This window comes from Athene noctua, chromosome 1, assembly GCF_965140245.1.
Source record: "Athene noctua chromosome 1, bAthNoc1.hap1.1, whole genome shotgun sequence".
In the NCBI taxonomy this organism is placed as follows: Eukaryota; Metazoa; Chordata; class Aves; order Strigiformes; family Strigidae; genus Athene; species Athene noctua.
In genome coordinates, this window is record NC_134037.1 from 131,961,553 (window position 1) to 131,986,445 (window position 24,893).

A 24,893-nucleotide genomic window follows, 5' to 3' on the forward strand; every position below is an offset into this window, starting at 1 on the left:
CGGAGAGGCGTTGGGTTGGCGAGGAACGAGCGTGGTCCTCAACACCCACGTGTTGACCGGGAGAGGTGGGCAGGACCGTACTTCCTCTTTAACAGCGTTACGAAGATGCTAAATGAGGAATAGGCAGCATGATGGGATGTGATGTTGTTTAATTAATTATCAAGTGCATAATTGGGGTGTGTTTATCCCTATGGACTGTTTGCGCCCTTGGCAGCACGCGGTGCTAGGTACAGGGCGAGAGGGAGGGACGGAGGGACGGGGAGACGCCGCGTGCCCCTAGGGTGCACATAGTTGTGTGGGTACCCGCAGCCAGGAGAGGAGGAGGAGGGTGGAAGTCGCAGGCAGAGAGGCAACGGAACTTGGTGCGGGCTCCCCCCCCACACACACACACACACACTTCCCGACAGTGGCAGCCTCGGAGGAGCCCCGTGGGCAGAGCGTGCGGGACAGGGCCCGGTGCGTGCGTGAGGGTGAAAATGGTCCCCGGAGGCCGCAGGCCCCGCTCGGGGTGTGGGATGGGGAAGGGGAGCGAGGGCCCCGAGGTGGAGGGGCCGTCGGCGGTGTACCGAGGCTGCGGTGGCCGCCGCGGGCCGCGCGGGGCCTGTGTCAGCGGGCGGGCAGGCGGCGCGCAGGGGCCGGGCGATGCCCCGGCGCTGTCCCGGGACCCTGAGGGCCGGGCAGGGCCCCAGGGCAGGTGGGGCGGGCGGGGCGGCGGCGCGGCGGAGCCCCGCGGGTTGTGGGGCGGGCGGCCGCGAGTATTATGGGCTGGCTGGCTGGACAGTGGCTCCCGGCGACTATTATGGGATGCCTGCCTGGGCGGGGGGAGGAGGGGGGTGTGTGTCTGTGTGTGAGGGAGGGAATATTATGGGATGTGCGCCCGGGGTGCGACTATTATGGGATGTTCGGGGGGTTCCTACAGTGTCGGCGGTGTGTGTGTCCGTGTGTCCCCCCCCCGCCCGCCCCGTGCCTATTATGGGATGGCAGCCCGGGCGGCGCGCGCGCGTGCGGGCGAAAGGGGCCGCGCCGCGGGGGGCGCCCTGCCCCGGCGCAGGGGGCGAGTATTATGGGATGCCGGAGCGGAGGGGTGCGAGCGCGGGGAATATTATGGGATGTTTCTCGGGGCGAGGGGATGGGGGGGGGCGCGTATTATGGGATGTTCCCGGCGGGAGGGGTTATTATTATGGGATGCCGGGCCGGGCAGTGAGTGGGAAGTTCTGAGGGGAGGGCGAGTATTATGGGATGTCTCGGGGGGGGGGTCTGGGGAGATGGGGGCGGGGTCTCTTGCCGGGGTCCAGGGGCATATTATGGGATGGAGGCGGGAGCGGGGCGGGGCCTGGCCGGGTTTTTTTCCCCTTTAAGAGGCGGTGCCGGCGCCGGAGCCATTTTCCCTTCAGCAGCAGGAGCAGCAGCAGCAGCGGCGGCGGTGAGAGAAGAGCCGGGGTCTGAAGCCGGGTGAGGAGCCGGGAGGGGACGAGGGCGGGCAGGGCCTTCCGCCGCCTCTTGGGCGTCTCTTGCCGCCGGGCGCCCCTCCGCCGGGCGCCCCGTCGGCCCCCAGCCGCAGCTTCCCCCCGGGGGACGGCACCGTCCCCTTGCCCGGGCGGCCGCAGGACGTTCCTCCGCCCTTCCCCCCACTCCCCGACACCGCGCCCGGGAGCGGCCGCCCCGCCGGTCCCCGCAGCCCTGGCCGGCGCCTGTCCCCGGGGAGGAGCGCCGGCCCCTCGCCGCATGCGAGCCGGACTTCCCCGGCCCCGCCCCGCGCCCCCGCCCGGGAGACCGTGCCCCAGCGAGACGCTGCCCCCCGCCCCCCCCCTCCACACCCCCCTCCCCTCCACCCCCTCCCGCCGCCCCCGCCCTGCGCCGCGCAGCCCCGCTCCGGGCGGGGGCGCGGGTGCGGCGGGCAGCAACGCGGGGCTGCCGGCACCGCTGAGCCTGCCCTGCCTTTTGTGTGGGGCCGGAGGAGGAGGCCGACGCTGGGCTGCCTCCCCGGCCGTGGCGGTGTCAGCCCGGGGCCGGCGCGCCAAGTTGGGCGGGCGGGCTGGGGACGGCCGGCGGCTCGCTGACAGCGTCCCGGCTGGCCCCAGATCTCCGTTGGAAGCCCAGCTGCCTAGCCGCCTCCTTCAGCCCAAGGCAGAAATAACTGAGGGCACCCGGCTGCAGAGGACGGGAGAATTTTCCTGTAGGACAGCTGTTTTGGCTTTCTCGCCAGGGCTGAGTTGCTGACTCAGTTTAATATCTGGTGTCTTCAAAGCCTGCTTCATCACAACTCTAAGCTGATACTTGCTGCCAGTCTTTCTATTATCCGTAGGTTCCAAATCCAGTAAAGTTGCTGTATAAGCTTTCTCACGGATCCTCTTGGTAGCACTATTGCATGGGAAAACGAGTTCAGGTCTGCTATAACTTTCTCTTTTTCTTTTCAATGAAGTACTGGCTTGACTGGCAAGAAGACGACACCCTATATAAGCCCAGGCCTCCCCCAGCTGGGAAGATATGGCATCGGGCATTGGATCTCCGTCGCCGTGCTCAGCGGGCAGCGATGATGATGAGATGGAGATCCTCTTGAACAACACTATCCCCCAGCATCCAGGTATGGAGAGGCTGCAGGGCATGCCTGTGAAATGGGGGTGATGCTGGTCTCACGCTGAATATGTGAAATACATGATGTGCTGGGGAATGTGGTTTTTTGTCTTCTACTAGGAGTTACACATGTTTCTGATTTTGATACAAGAGTTCTAGGGTTACTTTGGAGTGGGAGGCTTGTGGCTTTGTGTCAGGTGGAGCCGATTTTGTTCCAAGCTGCTGCAGGTTGTTGGGGCCTGTGCTTTGAGGAGGTGGAAGGGGTGGAAGCAGAGTGTCGTTTTGATGGGGAACCAAAACGCCTGCGAGCTCTTAAATGGGGAGGCAGAAGTGGGGCTAGTATATGAAGGGGCAGGGTGCCTGGCTTGCTTTCATCTGGGGACATAGACCGGCTGACGTCCAGAGCAAACTGCCCTGGGCTGTTGCGTGACCCACTTTCCTTCATCACCACACCCAGTTATTGAGGTTTCTTGTGGTTCTTGCTCTGTGCTGCTTGCTCACCTTTGCTTTTCGTGTAGTCTTTGTACCTTGCCTTTTCCCTCGTGTTTTCATTCTCATCATTAATGTGAGACTTGAGTTAGAGCCCTGGGCACGCTTTTGTTTTGGGTTTTTTGTTGTTGCTGCTGTTGTTCTTGACAACTTGCTCTGTGGACCTACATCTGGATTCTCTGCTTCCTTGTGAAAAGGGATAATGTATATTCTGTTGTGTTGGATTTTAAGACAAGTTTGAATTTTCCTTCTAACTCATACTGTAGTGTTATAGTGTCATACAAGAGAAATATTGCGTCTGGGAAGGGAAAATGGTGTTGTGGGCTTCTTGTTTTTTGTTTGCTTGGGTTTTTTTAAGCTTCGACTCTAGGGTTTTCAGGCACCTCTGAAATCTTAGACTGAAACGGACTGTCAGTAAGCCAAGGAAAATCTTGGTGAAGAAAAACTGTTAAAAATCCCTGCAAACTGGAGAGCTTTAGGTAATCTGTTGGAAAGGATAGGACACTAGAGGCTCTAAATCAGAACCTGGGGGAGAAGAGGTGGGATACCTGAAGGACCTAGTGTTGTAGGACCGTGGGAGTGAAGAAACATCCATCTGTTGGGGCAGGGCCAGGCGCAGGACCCCATATTCTGAGAGCTCAGCCTCTGCCGCTTCACCCCGGCTGCGGTAGCTCCTGTGACCTGTGGCTTCCTCCACCGTGCCCAGCTCCTGTGGTCAGGAGGCCATTTTCCCTTGGAGGGAGAAGGAGTGACTCTGGCTGTGTGCGGTGGGCGGGGCGGCGGGGATGGCGGGTGGCCGGGCTGCTCCCGCAGACTGCCACAAAGGGAAGGGTTGTCTGGCCCCCCCCGCCTGCCCCTCGGGTGGGGGGCAGGCAGGAACGGGGAGCGCACAGATGGGAGCCTGCGGTGGAGGGGAGCTGGCATGTGTTTCCTCTGGCCGGGCAGTGAGCTTGCTAGCTGTTGGTGTGGAGGGAAGGGGTTGGGGGGAGGCTGTATCAAACTGGGATCAGAATGGAGTTGCTGAATAACAACTTTACTATGGAGAAGGACAGATAGTGGCTTACTGGCCTGTATTTTGTGTGTGGTTGTAGGATGCTGTGCACTGCTTTAGAGACTAGATAGTTGTAGGTTTCTTTCCTGGAGACCCATGGACTGAAACATTATCCTAATCAGGTTCTCGAACGTATTCACCATTTTGTGTCCTTTACATGTGGTGGTCTATTCCATGCTCTTTCGACTTTTTGTTGGGTTAGGGCAAGATCTGAGTGCAGGTCTGTTTGGAGAAGGAATGTTGTGGAAATAGGTGGTGTTGGGGGAGGGGGAAGACCATGTGCAGTGGTAGCTTATGATACTAGTAGTATCACAACAGATACCTAGTATCTGTTGTGAACAGTAACAGAGGAAGCAGGTGTAAACATGTCTAAGCTTGTAAGTATTTAGCAAGAAGTAAACAAGTTCAGTGATCTCTGTGAGGAGTGGGCTATGCTGTAGTGTGCCGATGCTGTTTGAATGAGGCGTGTTGCCTCTTCCCCTCCAGAGCCTGAAGAAGAGCCAGAAGAAGAGCTTCTGTCAGAGGCAGAGACGCCCAAAATCAAGAAGAAGAAGAAGCCCAAGAAACTAAAGGAACCCAAAGTGCCCAAGCTCAGCAAGCGTCAGAAGAAGGAGGTAATGAAAAGGATGCCTAAGGTCACACTCTAAAATACAGATATATGGGGTGAGGCTGCTTACTGTTATTGTTGGCCTATGGCAGCAATCATCTGTATGAACCCTCTAGAGCTTGGTGAGAGTGTGATGTTTAGTGCTTATCCAGGGTATTTTCTCACAGCTGCCTGATCTTCTCTCTCCCTCCCTCCTCAGCTGGGGGACAGCTCTGGTGAGGGGAATGAGTTTGTGGAGGAAGAAGAGGAGGTTCTGCGCTCTGACAGTGAGGGCAGTGACTACACTCCAGGGAAGAAGAAAAAGAAGAAACTAGGGCCCAAGAAGGAAAAGAAAAACAAAGCCAAGCGGAAGGAAGAGGAGGAAGAAGAGGAGGAAGATGATGACTCAAAGGTGAAAAGCTAACCTGGTGACTGACTGCTTGCTCCTCCCAATGCATCTGATTTTGGGGGTTATTGTCCTCTCCATTTGTGATGGCATGTGGAGTTGGGGCTGTTCAGTCTCCTCTTCCTCCACTAGACCTGCTTGACTTAGGCATATTCCCACCTTGCATTCCTTCCCCTCTTCTGCCTTAAACACACCTAGAATGTATATTGAATCCAAAGACTTTTCCCACCTCCACTGGTGTTCTACTGAGGCTGTGTCCTATGGCTGTGATAAGTGCATGGGGGGGGTGGAATCCCCTGATCCTGACCCCATTGGGTCATCTGTAGATGTGTGGAAGTTCTGCTTTTTCTTAGAGCAGAACTGGAGCTTTGTCTCAGAGTCGTTGCAATTCTCTTTTAACAGGAGCCAAAGTCATCTGCTCAGCTCCTGGAAGATTGGGGCATGGAGGATATTGATCATATTTTTACAGAGGAGGATTACCGCACTCTCACCAACTACAAAGCTTTCAGCCAGTTTGTCAGGTGAACTGCAAGCCTGGAAGGACTCTGGAGGAAAAAAATAAAGAGCTGGGACAAGGACTAGGTTCCTTGTTTTTGGAACCTCAAGGCACATTTAAGACCTAGAGCAAAAACTGAAGCAACAGTTAAATAATCTGCATATTTTTTTTTTGCTTTCAGTGATCAAGATGATGCAAGTCCTCACTCCCAGTGTTCTTTCTTCCCTAGTGTGCTAAATTGCATTTCACTTTCCAAGCACCTGAGCATCTGCATCCTCCACACAGAGTGAAGGATGGGAGTGGATAGGTTCATTGGCTGTTGAGATCAGAGATTAGAAAGGAATGTAGTTCGAGATGGAGGTGCTGATGGGGGTGGCAGACCATGTTGGGGAGGAATAAAGGTCTAGATTTCAGGGTGGTTCAGTAACTCTTCCTTCCTTAACTGTACGCAGGCCACTTATTGCAGCCAAGAACCCTAAAATAGCAGTGTCGAAGATGATGATGGTGCTGGGAGCTAAATGGAGGGAGTTTAGCACAAACAACCCCTTCAAGGGAAGTTCAGGTGCATCTGTGGCAGCTGCTGCCGCTGCGGCTGTTGCAGTAGTGGAGAGTATGGTGACAAATGTGGATGCTGTCCTGCCACAGCCCCCTGTAGATGTGCCGCTCAGGAAAGCCAAGACAAAGGAGGGCAAAGGTGAGATGAAGAATCTGGCAGGATGGTAGAGGGTGAGTGGTGTCAAGGCAGTAGTCGTCCTGACTTGCAGGCTCCTCTGTTCCTAGGACCCAATGCCCGGCGGAAGCCAAAGGCCAGTCCTCGTATTCCTGATATCAAGAAACCTAAAACAAAGAAGGTAGCACCTTTGAAAATCAAACTGGGAGGATTTGGTTCCAAGCGTAAAAGATCATCAGTAAGTGACACTCCTTCCTTGACCTCCTGAAGAGGAGGTGATGATATGTTAGAAATGGGATGCGTGTCTGAGTAACATAGCTTTTTGTCTTATCTAAGAGTGAAGACGATGATCTGGATGTGGAGTCAGACTTTGATGATGCCAGCATCAACAGCTACTCTGTTTCAGATGGATCTACAAGCCGTAGTAGCCGCAGTCGCAAAAAACTCAAAGCTGGGAAAAAGAAAAAGAAAGGTATTAATTCTTGTTGTCAGTTGGACCCAGAAGTGCAGCTAAGTGTGTAGAAAGATTAGAGGAATGTCTGTGCTGAATTTGGATATTTAACAGCACGTGTGAGAGAATTGTTCTTGAAGGAAGAATCTGATTGTATTTTAATAAGGAAAAGCTTTCCAGAGTTTTTTCACCTTGGTAGGGTGCTGATTTTTCCTAGCCTCAACTACACCTTTAATTTCGTGGGTGGAAGGAGGCACAAAGGGGCTTGTTTTTAGTCCTGTTCCAGCTCCTGCTTCCTGCCCTTTTTGCTTACATAGGCAGAGCAAAAATTCTGGATCTCTATGTTACTATGTAGGCTGTTGGGAGAGTACTCTTCCTTGCTGTAGGAAGTCTGTACCTGTGGCTTGTAACCTGCTCTAACTCCTCACTACCCTCTGCAGGTGAGGAGGATTCCACAGTGGCTGTGGATGGCTATGAGACTGATCACCAGGACTACTGTGAGGTGTGCCAGCAGGGAGGAGAAATTATACTGTGTGATACCTGCCCTCGTGCCTACCACATGGTTTGCCTGGACCCAGACATGGAGAAAGCCCCAGAGGGCAAATGGAGTTGCCCGCACTGTGTGAGTACTGGGTTCCCCAAACCGTGCAAGGGATCATGGAGGATGTCAGGTGATTCGGAGCTGCTCTTCTGTGGTAATAATCACAAATGTGTGATTTCAGTTTTCTGATTTCTCTCTCCTATAGGAAAAAGAGGGCATCCAGTGGGAGGCAAAGGAGGATAACTCTGAAGGGGAGGAAATCCTGGAGGATGTTGTGGGAGATGCCGAGGAGGAGGATGACCACCATATGGAGTTCTGTAGAGTCTGCAAGGATGGAGGAGAGTTGCTGTGCTGTGATGCTTGTCCTTCGTCCTATCACATCCACTGTCTGAATCCGCCATTGCCAGAGATTCCCAACGGAGAGTGGCTGTGTCCTCGCTGCACTGTGAGTTTCTGCTAGTACCATTTTCTTATTGCTACAAGAGATTGATGGATCTAAACCCTTTAGATCAGTATATTTTCCCAGAAATGCTCAGTCCTCCCACTCTGTCTCCTCTCATGCTTCTGTCATGAAACATCAAGGCACTTTGCAGCTGGATTGTACCTTGTTGATTGGCTGTTTTCTCCAGACAGCAGGAGGGACAGAATTACAGCCACTGAATCTCATGAGGCTTGCCCATGTGCAGAGTAGTTGGGCAGCTCTGGGTCCAGGATGCCAAGACTCATTTTTCTTGGATCCTGTATGTATGCAGAAGCAGGAGAATGAGTGCAAGCAAATTTTCAGCGCTTAAAAAAATATTTTAAACTGATGCTGAGCCAAGCAGGTTTTTTTACACTGCAAACGCTGTAATGTGAAGCCCTTTTGTAGATGGTTGGGAGAAATGTCACTGTCTTCAGGAAGTTCTTGAAATGAAGTATTATAAATGGTGTTAGGTGCTTTCATTAGGTGACAAGGACTTTCATGATGAACAAAAAAGCTCCTTCAGGACATGCTGGGCTGATAGTTCCTCAGCAAAATATTTTCTGTACAAACTTTCATTGGAGTTGTGACTGGATAGACTGCTGGGCTCATTAAGCCTATCAATTTCTGTATTTCCTGTAGAATTTCTCAATTGGTGTATCCCTGGGGAGATGGCCAATTTGAGATACTGAATTCAGTTTGGGGCTTGTCCGTCCTAGAAAAAAGTCAAACTGAAGAAAGCTCAAAGAAATACTAGAGATAAGAGGGTGAAAGCTTCCAAGTCCAAAAAGCAAATTCTGTGTAGTAAAGCTATAACTGAGGAAGAGGACTGTGACTCTGTTTCTACTCCTCAGTGCTTGTGTGTTAGAGTATGTTCCCTCTGATGTAACAAGTTCTGTTTAACTTTTTTCAGTGCCCAGCTTTGAAAGGAAAAGTGCAGAAGATCTTGATCTGGAAATGGGGTCAGCCCCCAGTTGGCCCCCCTCCACCACGTCCACCTGATGCAGACCCTAATGCACCTCCCCCTAAGCCTCTAGAGGGTCGGCCTGAAAGGCAGTTCTTTGTTAAATGGCAGGGCATGTCCTACTGGCACTGCTCTTGGGTGTCAGAGTTGCAGGTGAGTGGAAGACTCTAACCATGTCATAAGGGTGGATAACTGGGGGGAGATACTTCGGGTAGTTGTGGGGAAAACATTGACTAAGTGCCTCTGTCCTGACTCCAGCTGGAGCTGCACTGCCAGGTCATGTTTCGTAACTACCAACGCAAAAACGATATGGATGAGCCACCCTCGGGGGACTTTGGAGGGGAAGAAGAGAAAAGCCGAAAGAGAAAAAACAAGGATCCCAAATATGCCGAGATGGAGGAGCGCTTCTATCGATACGGGATCAAGCCTGAGTGGATGATGATCCACAGGATCCTTAATCATAGGTAGGAGAGGTAGCAAAGGGGATTTTCCACAAAGACCTTAAGCAGGTCTGAGGGAGAGTGGATGAGCTAAACTGCAGTGTGACTGGGGGAAACAGTGGGAGTTCTTTTGTTGGTATGACAAATGTTGTTCTTTTGTTTCTGTTGCTTCATGAAGGGATCCTTTCCTTCTCTCCCATTTGAGTGGGTTGTGTGAATACTATCGTTTCACTGTGCTAAGACTTACTGGTTTCTTCCACAGTGTGGATAAGAAGGGGAATGTCCACTATTTGATTAAATGGAGAGACCTACCCTATGACCAGGCATCTTGGGAAAGTGAAGATGTGGATATCCAAGATTATGACCTCTACAAGCAAGCCTACTGGAATCACAGGTAAGAGAAGTATGTAGAGGTTGTGTTTCTTTCCCTTCCCTCAAGAGAAAATACCGGAGTACGTCAGCTCCTAGCACTGGCTGGATTAATATATGGAGATAGTCAGCACAAGATGCTACTTAGCTACTTAATCCTTTGGGTAGGGGCCTTGTGCCTCTCCACCAGTTCATGAAGGTTTCAGCCCTGTTCTTTTGAGCGTGTTTTGAGTTGGGTGATTGCCCTCCTTTTCTTTGCGATTGTTTTCCCTCAGTCTTTTACAAAAGCTGTTAAATTTGCATGTTCTTGGGACTGTCTCTGCACAGGGAGCTGATGAGAGGTGAAGAGGGCAGGCCTGGTAAGAAATTAAAGAAAGTTAAGATGCGGAAACTGGAAAGGCCCCCTGAGACTCCCACAGTGGATGTAAGTTACTGTTCGTTGCTTAGCCATCTGATACAGCATCTTATTTTGGGGAGGGAGGCAGATAAATGGGAAACTGAAGAGTGAAAAGCATATGGTTTAGAGTCCCTTCCTGGCCCAAAGAAGGAATAGATTATAGAGCCTTTGGACAAAGGCCCACCTTCTCAGTTGCATGAGATGCTGATTGGCTCTTGATGAAAGGCTTTTATTTTTTTTTAAAAAAGCAAGCTTTTTGGTGTGTACCTTTGGCCATTTGGGAATTTGGTCTGGTGCTAGACTGGTTGTCCTATATGCCTCATCTGCACTAAGGAATATATGGGTCACTGGGAAAGGAGCCTTGGTAGCTCTCTAGCGAAGCTAAAGGATCTCAACTCTTCCTTCTTTCCACTGTAGCCAACAGTGAAATATGACCGGCAACCGGAGTACCTCGATGTAACAGGGGGAACCTTGCATCCCTACCAACTGGAAGGACTGAACTGGCTGCGCTTCTCCTGGGCTCAGGGCACAGATACAATCTTGGCTGATGAAATGGGTCTGGGAAAGACTGTACAGACAGCTGTGTTCCTATACTCCTTATACAAAGAGGTGAGAGCTGAGAGATGACTACCCAGGGAGATTCTGTGTTAGTGGTTGCATTCATCTAATGCTCTTACTGACTTATTCATAGGGCCACTCAAAGGGTCCGTTCTTGGTGAGTGCCCCACTGTCCACAATCATCAACTGGGAACGAGAATTTGAGATGTGGGCCCCTGATATGTATGTAGTGACCTACGTTGGGGACAAAGACAGCCGGGCCATCATCCGTGAGAATGAGTTCACTTTTGAGGATAATGCCATACGTGGAGGCAAAAAAGCATCCAGAATGAAGGTACAGAACTCTGCTGTAATGCAAGCTACAACTGAAAGAAGAGATGCACTAGACAGACTTTCAGCAGCTGAGATTCAGATACTCTGATGTCCCTGGGAACTGATTATACATGTAGTTTCCAAGGGGAAATGACTGCAAATTGATGACTAGTGGGTGTTTAGACTCCTGCTCCTAGACTGTTTAAACACTCCTACTAGTCTGAACTAAATCAGTACTGGAAAAAGAGTTGACTAAGGTAGTACTGACCGTAGGCAAGTCTCTTTTTTCTACTTAATCTGTGAAGCTCTGTATCGCTTCTACAGATCTAAGCCAATGTCAGAATTGCCATTGTATGAAAGACAAACATACAAACCAGTGTGGATGTTTTAATCTCTGAGGAACTGGGTGACAGGCCTAGACATCTGGGAAATTGCATTGTGAGCCTTATCTAGGTGGCTGGTTTTTGTAGAACTTTGGACTTCATAGTAAAAGCAAGATGGGAGCTAAAGGTTTTCCAGTGGCAGAAATAGGTAGGACTCCTTTGTTTCCCTTGAAATTGAACTCACATTAAGTATTAATAGTAATTTAAAGTTCCACAAATAAACTAATTATCTGCTTAAGTCTTTGCTTTTTGATGAGCCATTCTTTCCCAAATCTCATTTCCCTAACATGCCTCTTCTTGACAGCAAACTTCTCTGTTACAATATTTGGCAACTGTCCAGAAGTAGCAGGTACTGTGAGGGGGTTGAGGAGTCTTACATGTGTTATGAGAAAAATGGGGGAAGAAAGGGCTAGAATGGTTTGGGTTGCGTTTTGAATCTTGTGACAGGAAACTGTGGGTGTGAAACATTTTTGATGTGCTGTTTGACCAGCCCTTATCAGAATAACTTGGAGCAACACTGCATCTACTTTGTCCTGGGGCATTCCCCTATCCCATTACCACTTTCGTACTTTTCTTTTGCAGAAGGAGGCTGCTGTGAAGTTCCACGTGCTGCTCACCTCCTACGAACTGATCACAATCGATATGGCCATACTGGGCTCTATTGACTGGGCCTGTCTCATTGTGGATGAAGCTCACAGGCTGAAGAACAATCAGTCTAAGGTACAGAGCATGTAGCCTTGGCAGAGCGGAATGGGCAAAGTGTTCAGAAGATTAGATAGCTGCTCCTAAGCACACAAGTTTTTCTGCCAACTCTTAAGTCATTTGTTCAATAGTAAGTTTGTGTTATTAAAAAAAAAATCAGCCTGCATTTGGACATCGGTTATCATTGACAACAACTTCATTTTTATCCGTATCACTGGTTAAAACAGCTTTCTCTCTGGGTGAATCGGCAGTTGGTGTGTACTGGATAACAGAAGAAACCTGGATGTCGTTTTATTATACAAACTGTTTTCTCTGAAAGCAGATCATATATCTGCACTGCCTCTATTCCAGAAAGGTTTACCATACTGAGTGTGAAACAAGCTGCATGAGTGCAGTTCTCCTGCTTCCAGAGTAGGCTTGCTCTCTGCATTCATCTAGCTTGGTAGCAGAACTAATTAATGTTGTAGACGTGGGAGAGGTGGGCAGAGGTGTTCAATAATGCCTGGGTAGATGCTGAAAGCCATATAGCTGCTTTTGTATGAGGCTGCACCTTAACTAAGCTTGTTTGAATTCGGTAGACTTGACTGTATTTTCTTAATCCAGCCACTCCCTGAGCCCTTGTGCCTTAATTCTGGTATTGGTTTGTCTGTCTTCAGCTGGGTTCTAGAGCTTAGTATGCTAAAAACAGTTGTTGCTGGAAATCTGGTTTTATAGGTTCCTGGAAACAGTGTTAAGAAAAAATTCCCTCTTGATTTATCTTTTTTTGTTTAAATAGCTTTAGCTTTTTGGACCTTTGTGTGAGGCATCTTTCTGAGATCTCACAGCTGTGCTTGCAGTCTAGTTTCCAGATTTTTTTTTATTGTAGGCACTCAGACTGGATGTCATTCTATGCTTAGCACTGAAATTATTGGAAGTAGTAATGATCACTTACTATTGATACATATTAAGTGAAAGAAGATGTAAAGGCTCAAGTTTACACTATGACTGATAGTTATGATTGGTTATTCAAGACCATTAAATTTATATTTTTTTAGAGCTGTTTCCTGTCCCATAGGGACAGCTGCAGCTGTTTGGCTGCAAGACAGGTCAGACACTACTTGACAGGTTGTGGTTATCTACCAAAGCTTTGCAGATATAATCAGTAACTTCCATATTTGATTCTAAAATGAGAATGTTTTTTGACTATGTGTAGAAAGATAAATCACTGTGGAGGTCACTAGAAGGATCCTTCTGTTGTGATAACCAAAACATAAGTGGTGGTGGGTTTCTCATCTTTGGATTTTTTTGTTTGCCATCTAGTACAAGCTACCTTTTGTTAAGTTTGACCTTGTATCATGCTAAATTGTAAAATAAGCAAAGAAATGGCTAACCTTATAAATCAGTTACTGCTTTGTTGTCAGTTTGTGCTGGTGAACATGATACACTTGTGCTTTTCAGTTCAGTACTTTAACTGCTCAGTGCATCCTTCTGGAATTACTTAACTGTTGTGAAAACCAGCACAAATTACCTTAAAGACACATTGGCAGATCCTTAGCTCTTTTCTCCTCTGCTTGTTCAGAGCTCTGGAACATTGCCAGGATTGATATGAATAGGAAGAGTGACTTAGCTATTTCTAGAATTCTCAAGGCAGAGTAGTTGTAAGAATGTGGAACACTAATTTAGCAAGAAAAAGTACATAGTACAGCAGTTTGGAAATGATTGGTGGTCTGAAAGAGCTTGTAACTTAAAAGAGCAAAGGAAACCTACTGGCACCTGATGGCTTGTAGGATTTGCTGCAGTCATGTTTTAGGTATGCAGAACAATGATCCAAATGAGATCAGTCTAGTGACCCTGACTGGAATGTGAACTACTTGGAGCTCTTGTCCAAACAGCTAATGTGATCTAAACTGAACCCTAGCTTGGAGTCAACTTTTTTTATAGCAGAAATACTTTTTGTAGGCCTGTGACTTCATAAGCCTTTAACATGTTTGTGTGGTTTTGGGTTTGTGGGTGTTTCGGGGGGTTTTCCCCCCCCCCTCACCACTTCTTCCCTGCTCTACTTTCCAGTTCTTCCGTGTGCTGAACGGTTACTCCCTCCAGCATAAGCTGCTGCTTACAGGAACTCCCCTGCAGAACAACCTGGAAGAACTGTTCCACCTGCTGAATTTCTTGACACCGGAGAGATTCCAGTATGTCTTGCAGTGCAAGTCAGCCTGCCTGTCTTGTCACTCCTACCCCCTTCCTCATTTGCTTTTTTTTTCCCCCTCTTTCCTTTGTGGCTTTTGCTGAGTGTCTGTTTCTCTGCAGTAACTTGGAGGGCTTCCTAGAAGAGTTTGCAGATATTGCCAAGGAAGATCAGATCAAGAAGCTGCATGACATGCTGGGCCCACACATGCTGAGGCGTCTCAAAGCTGATGTTTTCAAGAATATGCCATCTAAGACTGAACTCATTGTCAGAGTGGAGTTGAGCCCCATGCAGAAGTGAGTGTGAGGATGAAGAGAGCACCTGCTGTTGATCTACTGTTACTCTGTTCTGTTATTTCAAAGAGGATCTGAAACAGCCTCATCCTAACTATAGGGCTTTCTACACAGTGGATAGGAGGAACGTTTCCTGCTGCCACTACAGCAGAGAGAGGACTAATCCTGTGCTCTGATGTAAGGGATAAAGAGATAGTGAATGCCACAGGCAGAGCTTAGGTAGCTGGCAGGTAATGCCAGGAGATGTGCAGAGTTTAGCAGGAGAGTACGTTAGTCGTTCTCATGAGGGATGTCTGAGTTTGTGTTTTTTTTTTTTTCTTTTCAGGAAATACTATAAATATATTTTGACAAGAAACTTTGAGGCACTGAATGCACGGGGTGGTGGCAACCAAGTCTCCTTGCTCAATGTTGTTATGGATTTGAAGAAGTGCTGTAACCACCCCTACCTCTTTCCTGTGGCTGCTATGGTATGTCCAATCACTTACTCTATATAAGCAAATCGCCTTCTGGCCGTTATCGGGGAGCCATTTAGCTCCCTAGCGAAGCATGAAGGGGTTCCCCTTTCTGATTCTATATTTTTTCATCCTGTCTTTATGTAGACCCAATATGCTGGAAGGGCTTATCTTTTCCAGTATCTCTGAGAGGAACATCTTGTGACTCATGCAAGATGGCAAAGACAGTAAGAGTAGGGACTAAGTAAGAAAGAGGAGGCCATGTAGGAGTCAAATTGCAAGAGAAGAGGCACAGGGTAGCACTGATGTTTCAGATAAGTAGTGCTACAGGCTGTGGTTGTGCCAAGCTAAATAACCAGATGTGAGTCAGCATCTGATGAACACAGCTAGGAACCAAGACCAAGCTACATCCTTTCAAACTGTTTTCTTTCCCCACTCCACCTCTTACTCCCTTCTTCCTTATTTTTTCTCAGGAAGCTCCGAAAATGCCGAATGGCATGTATGATGGTAGTGCTCTTATTCGGGCCTCTGGAAAGCTGTTGTTGCTGCAGAAGATGTTAAAGAACCTTAAGGAAGGAGGTCACAGGGTGCTCATATTCTCTCAGGTATATGGGGGAAAAACCTTAAGGTTGGGATTTCTTTTTCTGAGAAGGGAACCTGTTGGTCTGGTATCGTCCCTCACTGATGTGGTGTTTTTCTGATATGCAGATGACTAAAATGTTGGACCTTCTAGAAGACTTTTTGGAACATGAAGGGTACAAATATGAGCGGATCGATGGAGGAATCACAGGGAACATGCGTCAGGAGGCTATTGATCGCTTCAATGGTATGGAGTCTACTTTCTTTGCAAAATGAAAACTGCTGCCTTGTATGCACTTAGGGATTGTTGTGGTCCAAGCCGTTGCTCTTCTGGAACCTTAAACCGGTAACAATTCTCCCTCGAGTGATGCAGGTCAGATACAAATCCTTGTTTGAGTAATGCACTCTCTGTTGACTACTTTTGTCTTCCTTTTATCTAAGCTCCTGGTGCTCAGCAGTTCTGCTTTCTGCTTTCAACGCGAGCTGGGGGTCTTGGTATTAACTTGGCCACAGCAGATACTGTGATAATTTATGATTCAGACTGGAACCCCCACAATGATATCCAGGTGAGTCTGAATGAGACCACTCATTATGGAGTAATCCTGTGAAAGAGGGGAAATAAAATCACCAGGAGATGTGAAGGAATGTGAGAGTTCCCCTCTAAAAATACACAAAATTAGAGCAGTGAGGATGGGTGGAATTGGAAAGTGAAATAGTAGAAGGTTCTTCCAGGGCCCAGCCTTTGCTATTGTTAAGAACCAACACAAAGGCAACTGGAAAACTTGTGGAGGTAGGCAGGTGTCATGGTTTGAGCCCAGAGGGCAACTGAGCACCACTGAGCTGCTTGCTCACTCCTTCCCCCTCAGGAATACAACAAAAGGTGTCAGAATCAAGACAAGGACAGGGAGGGATGATTCATCCATTATGGTCACAGGCAAAAGACAGACTTGTTAGGGGGAGAAAAAGAGCAGTAATTCAAACACTTAACACCACTTAACAGAGTAGGACAGTGAGAAGTATAGACACATCTTAAAAACATCTTCCCAACACCCTTCCTCCCAGGCTCTGCTTTGCTCCCAATTTCTCTGCTTCCAGTGCCCCAGTGGGGCAGGGGATGGGGGCTGCGGTCAGTCCTGCTGCTCCTCCCTCCTCAGAGGGAGGACTCCTCGCACTCTTTTCCCACTCCACAGTGGGGTCCCTCTCACATGAGACAGTACTCCACAAACTTTCTTCAACATGCGTCATTCCCACAGGCTGCAGCTCTTCCCCTGCTCCAGTGTGGGTCCCTCCCATGTGTCACAGTCCTGCCAGCACTGAACTACAATAACAGGGGCTTAGCTCAGAGCCCTTCTTTGGGCACAGCTACCTGCTCTGGTGTGGGATCCTCCACACGTTGGCATCTGCTCCACTGGTGACCTCTGTGGGCTACAGGGGTGGGGGCACAGCTGGCCCTCTCACCATGGGTTGCGGGGGGGGTCTCTGCTCCAGCACACCTCCCCCACCTCCTCCTTCATTTCTTCCACTCGCCTCAGTATTTGCAGAGGTATTTTCCTCACAACTCCACCTCCTCCTCCCACATTTCCCTTCTTAAATACATTATCACAGAGGTACAACTCTTGTCACTAATTGGTTTGGCCTTGGCCAAAAGCAGGTCTGACTTGGAGCCAGGGGAGCTTTTTAAGAAGCTTCTCACAGGGGCCATCACTGTAGCCCCTGCGCCCCCCCCCCAACCCAACACAGCGGGGTGTATCAGACGACTCCTTGCGTAGCTCTAGACTGTTTGGAGCACATCTCTTTTCTAGGCCTTCAGTCGTGCACACAGAATTGGACAGAACAAGAAAGTGATGATATACCGCTTTGTGACAAGGGCCTCAGTGGAGGAGCGTATCACTCAGGTGGCCAAGAAGAAAATGATGCTAACTCATCTGGTAGTGAGACCAGGGTTGGGCTCCAAGACAGGCTCCATGTCCAAACAGGAACTTGATGACATTCTCAAGTTTGGCACTGAAGAGCTCTTCAAGGATGAGGCTACTGAGGGGGGTGAGTGCCTGGGACTAGAACTGAAGAAGGTGGGGAGGTCTGGCTCTTACTTAGCGAGCAACTGTAGGCACAGTGTTGATTCTAGAGGTTTAGGGTGGTATTCCCTTTACTAGTCCCTTGAGCCACACAGCAACCCTGCCTGTGTTCTTCCCTCAGGGGATAACAAAGAAGGTGAGGACAGCAGTGTTATCCACTATGATGACAAAGCCATTGAGCGTCTTTTGGATCGGAACCAGGATGAAACAGAAGATACAGAACTTCAGGGCATGAATGAGTATCTCAGCTCTTTCAAGGTAGCCCAGTATGTGGTTCGTGAAGAGGAGATGGGGGTGAGTATGAGGTGGATGTCAGTATCTTCTGCTGAGTGATGTAGGATCAATTAAGCAAACTGGTCTCAGATGCTTTTAAGGGCACGTGGGCGTGTATCTGGGATTTGGAGCATAGGTCTCTAAATTTGTTACTTCTCTGTGGCAGGAGGAAGAGGAGGTTGAACGGGAGATCATTAAGCAAGAGGAATCGGTGGATCCTGATTACTGGGAGAAACTGCTGCGTCACCATTATGAACAGCAACAGGAGGATCTGGCCAGGAATCTGGGCAAGGGCAAACGTATTCGCAAGCAAGTTAACTACAATGATGGCTCACAGGAGGATAGAGGTACAAATCCACAGAAACCTGAGGGAGAAACGGGTGTAAGTATATGTTGCTGGGAAGTAACGGAGTAGCGTCTCAGGCTCACGTGCTGTTTTTCTTTCAGACTGGCAGGATGACCAGTCAGATAATCAGTCAGACTATTCAGTTGCTTCTGAAGAAGGAGACGAGGACTTTGATGAAAGGTCTGAAGGTAAGTTCTGGTGAAGCCAGAGTTCCTGGGTCACTTTCTCTGTGTGTGGGAAAAGCTTGGGACTTGATTTGTGTGATTTACACACTTTGTGGTGCTGTTCTGCAAGGGAAATATTCACACAACAATATGCTGTGCATTGTCTCTCCTCCTTAGCTGCATTTCTCTCTTCAGCAGCTCGTCGGCCTAGCCGCAAAGGCCTGAGAAATGATAAGGATAAGCCTCTGCCTCCTTTACTTGCCCGTGTGGGAGGGAACATTGAGGTAGGTAGTACCAGGGTAGATGTTTGCATCTTAGCTGCTTCTGTATAGCTCTTGCTGTATCTGTCTTGTCTTCTATTCTAGGTTTTGGGTTTCAATGCCCGCCAGCGGAAAGCCTTCCTCAATGCTATCATGCGCTATGGAATGCCACCTCAGGATGCCTTCACCACTCAGTGGCTTGTTCGGGACCTCCGTGGCAAGTCAGAGAAAGAGTTCAAGTGAGTCTGCGTTAGGCAGGGATTGAAGACTGGCAACATCTAGTCACTTTGGGAAAGAATGAGAACTGGGCTTTTTCTGGCCTTTACTTAGAGACTACATTTCCTTAATGTGTTGATTTTTTATGGAAGAATGAAGTATAAGTTAGGAGAGACTAGGGACCTGTTTCTATTTCTCTTCATTAGACATGACTCATCGGTCACTAAAAGCAAATGCAAATGCTTTTAGAGGAGTAGTGCAGTCAGATAAGCATGTAATGACTACTCTTCCCCAAGTCCTTTTTGAGCTTATGATTGTTTCTGGCTCAAGACTTCTAAGTCAGCTTTATGTATGGAGTAATTCTGTCAGGACATTCTTCCTCGAAGGAACCTGGAACCTCAGAACTTGTGCCACTCTAGGTTAGGAGTTGGAAGGGATCTGATAATGCATATCTCCAGCTCACCTGGTTTGCAGTCTAATTGTGTGTCTCTTAACTGCTCCAGGGCCTATGTCTCACTGTTCATGCGCCATTTATGTGAACCTGGAGCTGATGGTGCAGAAACCTTTGCAGATGGGGTCCCACGGGAAGGTCTTTCTCGACAGCATGTCCTGACTCGCATTGGGGTCATGTCACTTATACGCAAAAAGGTAGGTAGCAAATGTAGCCTTTGTTCTCTATACAACTTGTAGTCACTGGTGTCCTGAGCTAGTGAGTTACTTCTGCTTTCACACTTATTTTTTGTTGTATGCTGAGCAGTCTGTCTCTTCTGGTTTGAGGACAAGCTCTGTATGACGACTCCAATGATAGGACTTTCTCTCGGTCTCATGCAGGTGCAGGAATTTGAGCATGTGAATGGCCGTTGGAGTATGCCAGAACTGGCAGAGATAGAGGAGAACAAGAAACTCTCGCAGCCAAGCTCACCCTCTCCCAAAACTCCAACTCCTTCGACACCGGGGGATACGCAGCCAAATACGCCTGCCCCTGTGCCTCCACCTGGTGAGAGTTCCCCTCTTGTGCAGTCCTGTGTCCTGACCTCATCCTGGCTGTTCCCCTCACCAGAGCTGTGGTGGTGGGGTCTGGGGGTGGACACAGATCAACTTACCTCTCAGGTTAGGAGGGCTGCCAAAGACATGTGCAAGCCCTTAAAGGCAAGAGAGGACACCAGCTTCCCTTGTATGAGCTGACATTAGTTCAGAAGCGAACCCCAGCATTTGTAGTGGGCAGGAAAGGGGGAGTCATCTTGAGTGATGTTGGTCCCATTTTGATGGGCCTCATCTCTGGGAGCAGAAGAGATGGGCTCTTGGAAACAGTGAGGGAAAGACTTTACTGATGGCTTTTTTCCTTTCATCTGCTGGGATGGGGAATATACAGAAGAAGGAGTAAAAGTAGAAGAAGGAGCCAGTGCTAAAGAGCAAGGAGAGCCATCTGAACCAGAGAAGGAGCTCAGTGCTGCTGCTACTGAAACAGAAGTCGCTATGGAGGTGAGTATTGGATTCCTTGCTTGCTTCATGCAGTTGCAAATGTGTCTACTTCTGCTTCCTCTGTGGTGTTCAGCTGCCGAGACAGAGGTAAGTTCTTGGAATGGTACTTAAAGATAATTCTCGAGTCCTCAGAATTGACCTGACAGTTTTATGCATCGTTGCTTTTCAAACTGCTGCATCTGTCTTCTGTTTCCATGCGCTGCTTTACCTCACTTTTCATTGATTTCTGTCCTCAGCAGTGTGCCCAGCCTGTGGAGACACCGCCACAGGAAGCAAAATCCCCAGTGAACCCCACAGAAGCAGATGAAAAAAAAGTAGAGGAACCAGAGGTGAAGGAAAGACCAGATGAGCCAATGGAAGTAGAAAGCAAAGGTATCTCTAGGGAGGGTGTTTAATACCTTGAACAGCAATAAACCCCTCTCCCTCTCGAATACTATTTTCCTAAAGCTGCATAATCTTTGCTTCAGTGCTTCATCCTAAAGAAACAGGCATAAATGTGGACAATCTGGAGCTATTCCTTTGAATAACATTAGGTTTCATAGGCTGAAGAACAAAACATTGAACTAGCCATGTTCCCCTACATCTCCTGTTGCCCTTCTCTTCTGCAGCTGACGTGGAGAAAGTAGAAGACAGGGCACCTATTGAGAATCCCCCTGAACCTCCTATAATCACTCTGGATGAGAAAGGTGAGTCATGATAATTCCATTCTCTTCTTTAATCCCTCTCCTGCAAGGATTCCTTGTGGGTCATTGCTGTGGTATCTGCCATGTTCTTTCTAATAATTTCCTGTGTGTACAGATGAGAAAAAGGAGGATGATAAGAGAGATGTGGTGATGCTGCAGAATGGAGAGATGCTGAAAGAGTCAGTGGATGAAAGGCACAAGAAGGCAGTAAAGCAGCGCTTCATGTTCAACATAGCAGATGGTGGCTTCACTGGTATGAGAAATCTATATATGCTTGAACTTGTTTATATGCCCCTGCTTGTGTTTGTGAAGCAACTTTCAACTGTTTCGGTGTCTCTTGCCTTTCCAGAACTACACTCCCTGTGGCAGAATGAAGAGCGGGCTGCAACTGTCACAAAGAAGACCTATGAGATCTGGCATCGGCGTCATGACTACTGGCTCCTTGCTGGGATTATCAAGTATCCTTACCCTGACAGACTGGTTCTCTCCCCTTGTGTAAAGCTGTCACCGTGAAGGTGACTCTCCTGGGTCTGACAGAGTATGTTGAGAGAGTGCCTTTAGCTTCTTTCTTGATAGTGAAAGTGATGGTGGGAGGAGGAGTTTTCTGCCAGCATGGTTACTACTTAGCAGGATATAGTTCTCACTCCTTTCCCTTGGTTCCTGTTCCTCCTCTCTCTGCGCCCCTGTTTCCCACTCCCTCTTGAAAACTGTATCTGCTTGGGCTGTGTATTCCCTTGTTCTCACTGCTTTGTTTGCCTGAGCTCATCCCATCTCAGTCATGGCTATGCCCGTTGGCAGGATATTCAGAATGATCCACGTTACGCCATCCTCAATGAGCCCTTCAAGGGTGAGATGAACAGGGGTAACTTCCTGGAAATAAAGAATAAGTTCTTGGCAAGGAGATTTAAGGTAAGGGTTTATTTTCAGTGTGGTAAGTGCTTTTCAGCCAGCTGGGCCTCTAAGAACGAGAGCTTACTGTTCTGAGTTTCTGCTAAGAAAGTCAAGGCTTCTGCAGTGCCTTTATGTTGGGGGTGGGGGTGGGGTGGGGGGTGGAAATAAGTGGTATCTCTCAGGGTCGTGTAGTAGCTCTGTGATAGGAGCTCCCTTTACTCTAGAAATGGTATTGGGGAGCTTGGTTCAGTACTCTTTCTCCAAATGTTTATTGAACAACTACTGTGCAGGAGGCTGAGTGTTGAAGTGGCTGTTCCCAGCACAGCTTCTGCTTGGTGTGCTACAACTGGCTCAGAGTGCCTGAGCAGAACTTAAAAACACTGCATGGACAGTCTCAACCTATTTGGAAGTGACTGTAGCTTAGTTCTGGGAATAATTTAAGAACAACCCAAATAAAGGCCATGTAGTTCTTAGTCTTGGGGCAAAACATTAATTCAGTGTAGTCTGGCTGATCAGTTCTGCACTAACAGATTTCAAACTGATTTCTCCAAATGTCCCTGACATGCTTAATAGCTTTTACTCTTAGAAGTAGCATGGGATACTTCTCACTTGGGTTCAAAGAGAAAGCTCTATCCCCTTTTCTCCAATAGAGAAAGAATAAAATAGCCAACAACTTGGTCATTAGAAAGAGTCTGAGAAAGAAAGAGAATCCTAGAGGATTTATAGTAGTCTTCTGTTAAATTAGATGTAGCCTGTTTTTCTTGTGTACCTGGCCTAGCTTAACAGAGCATTGAATTGTTTTGGGGTCTTCAGGGCTTACTCTGTATAAAACAGAAGCTGGTGAAAGGAGATTCAGCTGCAGAATCTCACCTTGTGCGATAGTGGAGAACTGGATCAGGAGACACCAGGGGTGCAAACAGACTTGTGTTTCAGGCAACTGCTGAAAGTCTTTTTCTCATTACTGCCCCGTCTTGCAGCTCCTGGAGCAAGCACTGGTGATTGAGGAGCAGTTGCGGCGAGCTGCTTATCTGAACATGTCAGAAGACCCATCTCACCCATCTATGGCTCTGAACACGCGTTTTGCAGAGGTGGAATGCCTGGCTGAGAGCCACCAGCACCTATCCAAGGAGTCAATGGCCGGGAATAAACCAGCCAATGCTGTGCTGCACAAAGGTAATGCAGTGTGTTAAAACAAGGATGGGATAGGTGCTTGTCGTGGTTTAGGACCAGAGGGCAGCTGTTGGCTCACCCCCTTCCCCCCAGCACTGGGAAGGAGAAGAATGAAACAAAAAGGCTCAGGAATAGAGAGGACAGGGAGGAGTCACTCACCCAGGCTCTCGGGGAAGAAAACAAGAACATCTCTTTAATTCAAACACTAACAAAAACAACACTCAACAGACAAACTGGGACAGTGGGAAGCGTTACCATATCTTAAACACCTCCCCTCACCCCTCCCCTCTTCCCAGGCCGAGCTTTGTTCCTGGTATTTCTGCTTAAGTGCCAGGGGATGAGGGGTGCAGTCACATGGCCACTTCTTCCTCCAAGGTGGGGGAGCACTCTTCTGCATTCCCCCTGCTCTGTGGGGTGTCCCTCCCAAGGCAGACACTCCTCCACAGACTCTGCTGTGACTCCTCCCCACAGGATGTATCTTCTCGAGATGCTCCACCCTGGGTCACCTCCACTAGTTGGTCTTCCCAGCACCCAACTGCAACGGTGGGGGCTGCTTCTTCCTACAGAGTCCTGGGGGTCCCCCACAGGCCGCAGGCAAATCTCTGCTCTGGTGCACCTTCCCCCCTTCCTCCTCCTTCCTTCCACTGACCTCAGTGTTCGCACAGGTGCCCTTGTATTGTCTCCTCAAAGTCCCCCACAGGTTTCCCTTTCTAAGTGGGTTATCACAGAGGCGCAGCCTTGGCCAGAGATGGATCTGACTTGGAGCTGGGGGAGCTTCCAGAAGCTTCTCACAGGGGCCACCTCTGTAACCCCTGCCCCAGTATCAAAAACCCCACCATAAAAGCACAGCCCAGCATTTAGCATTGCTGGCCCCTCTGCTCTTTTCCCCATGGGGTGTCCCTTTCCCCTCTGAACAGATGTCCCTTTCTCTTCCAGTTCTGAAGCAGCTGGAGGAGCTTTTGAGTGACATGAAGGCAGATGTGACTCGTCTGCCTGCCACCATTGCCCGCATCCCCCCCGTGGCCGTGCGTCTCCAGATGTCTGAGCGCAACATCCTCAGCCGGCTGGCCAACCGCAGCAGTGAGCCCCCCCCACCACCCCCTCCCCAACAAGTACGTACCCCCTCTGGTCAGTAAGGAGTTGGTAGGGGGTGCTCTGAGGAGAAAGCCTCCTCTCGCCAGTGCTGAGTCTCGGATCGTCTTTTTCTCACTCTACAGGTGGCCCAGCAGCAGTGAGTCCCTGGCCCAGTGCTGTTGACCTTTCGGCCAAGCTGAGGCGACCCCCCCCTTACCCCACCCCTTCACACTTTACCCCTCTGCCTGACATTCCTGACTGGGTGCTGTTTCCCTCCATGGAAGCTGCTGCGGAGGTCTCTGGGGAGGAGAAGAAACTCCTTCCACTGCAGCCAGCCCGTTGGAGCAAGGAGTGTGCTTTTAGGAGAGAGGGGGATGTATGATGGACTCTGTACATAGTGACTGGAGGCCACAGCGCCATGGCTGTTACATGGAGAACCTGGCTGCATTGCTCGCTGCCTCCGCCTGGAGTTCCAGTTTTCATTTTTAATTTTATTTTGAGTTTGTTTACTGAGATGAGTGTGCAGGCAAGACCAAGCGAAAGCCAGGACAGAGACAAAGCTACCTCCATCAAGATCCTTTTTAATACAAAAACTGACCGGACTTGTCCACTAATAAGCGGCTTGAAGACAAAAACGAAAAAAACAAAAAACAGAGCAAAACGTTGGTGAAACTGAAAAATAAAAGTTTCCCTGTATTTTATTTTGTTGCTTGTTTTGCAGAAGAGGGGGTGGGGACTGCCCCTCGTTAGGGAGCGAGCCCTGCACTATTCCTTTTAAAAACGTCACCTTTTTTTCTGACTGGGAGCCGGTTTTGGGGTACCCCTACACCTCTGAATTCTTGCTGCCTCCTTTTGTACGCGCTAAACCCTTTCTCTGCTGCCTCCTCCTGGTGTGTTAGCACACAAAGGGAGGGCGCGGGGT

General features: G+C 49.0%; 1 protein-coding gene and 1 non-coding gene across 7 annotated transcripts; both read left to right on the forward strand.

The window, feature by feature from the left end:
- The first annotated feature begins 1,320 nt into the window (after positions 1-1,320).
- On the forward strand, positions 1,321-24,261 carry CHD4 (chromodomain helicase DNA binding protein 4). Of its 6 annotated transcripts, none has more exons than XM_074896318.1 (40): positions 1,321-1,452; positions 2,423-2,584; positions 4,601-4,728; positions 4,921-5,112; positions 5,509-5,627; positions 6,055-6,296; positions 6,383-6,510; positions 6,609-6,744; positions 7,164-7,345; positions 7,470-7,709; positions 8,638-8,841; positions 8,947-9,152; positions 9,391-9,522; positions 9,825-9,921; positions 10,312-10,503; positions 10,586-10,786; positions 11,730-11,867; positions 13,896-14,017; positions 14,136-14,309; positions 14,632-14,773; positions 15,232-15,363; positions 15,467-15,584; positions 15,779-15,903; positions 17,140-17,377; positions 17,534-17,706; positions 17,852-18,032; positions 18,109-18,219; positions 18,373-18,479; positions 18,561-18,694; positions 19,175-19,319; positions 19,503-19,668; positions 20,044-20,153; positions 20,390-20,525; positions 20,762-20,839; positions 20,952-21,089; positions 21,186-21,294; positions 21,613-21,745; positions 22,705-22,900; positions 23,834-24,009; positions 24,115-24,261. In XM_074896318.1, exons 2-40 carry the CDS (start codon positions 2,488-2,490, stop codon positions 24,130-24,132), a joined length of 5,796 nt encoding a protein of 1,931 aa, XP_074752419.1. In that variant the 5' UTR covers positions 1,321-1,452; positions 2,423-2,487; the 3' UTR covers positions 24,133-24,261. The 6 variants fall into 6 exon arrangements, with proteins under 6 accessions (XP_074752419.1, XP_074752430.1, XP_074752440.1 ...); XM_074896329.1 differs by having other exon boundaries at positions 20,393-20,525; XM_074896339.1 differs by having other exon boundaries at positions 18,394-18,479.
- On the forward strand, positions 19,696-19,835 carry LOC141956567 (small Cajal body-specific RNA 11). The gene has a single exon (XR_012632939.1).
- Positions 24,262-24,893: the final 632 nt, after the last annotated feature.

Excerpts from the sequence above, each read along its gene's own strand:
- CHD4 (XM_074896318.1), top strand. The coding sequence starts at position 2,488 with ATGGCATCGGGCATTGGATCTCCGTCGCCGTGCTCAGCGGGCAGCGAT. Across the intron at positions 5,628-6,054 it reads GCTTTCAGCCAGTTTGTCAG|GCCACTTATTGCAGCCAAGA; the intron begins GTGAACTGCAAG and ends AACTGTACGCAG. Across the intron at positions 7,710-8,637 it reads GGCTGTGTCCTCGCTGCACT|TGCCCAGCTTTGAAAGGAAA; the intron begins GTGAGTTTCTGC and ends AACTTTTTTCAG.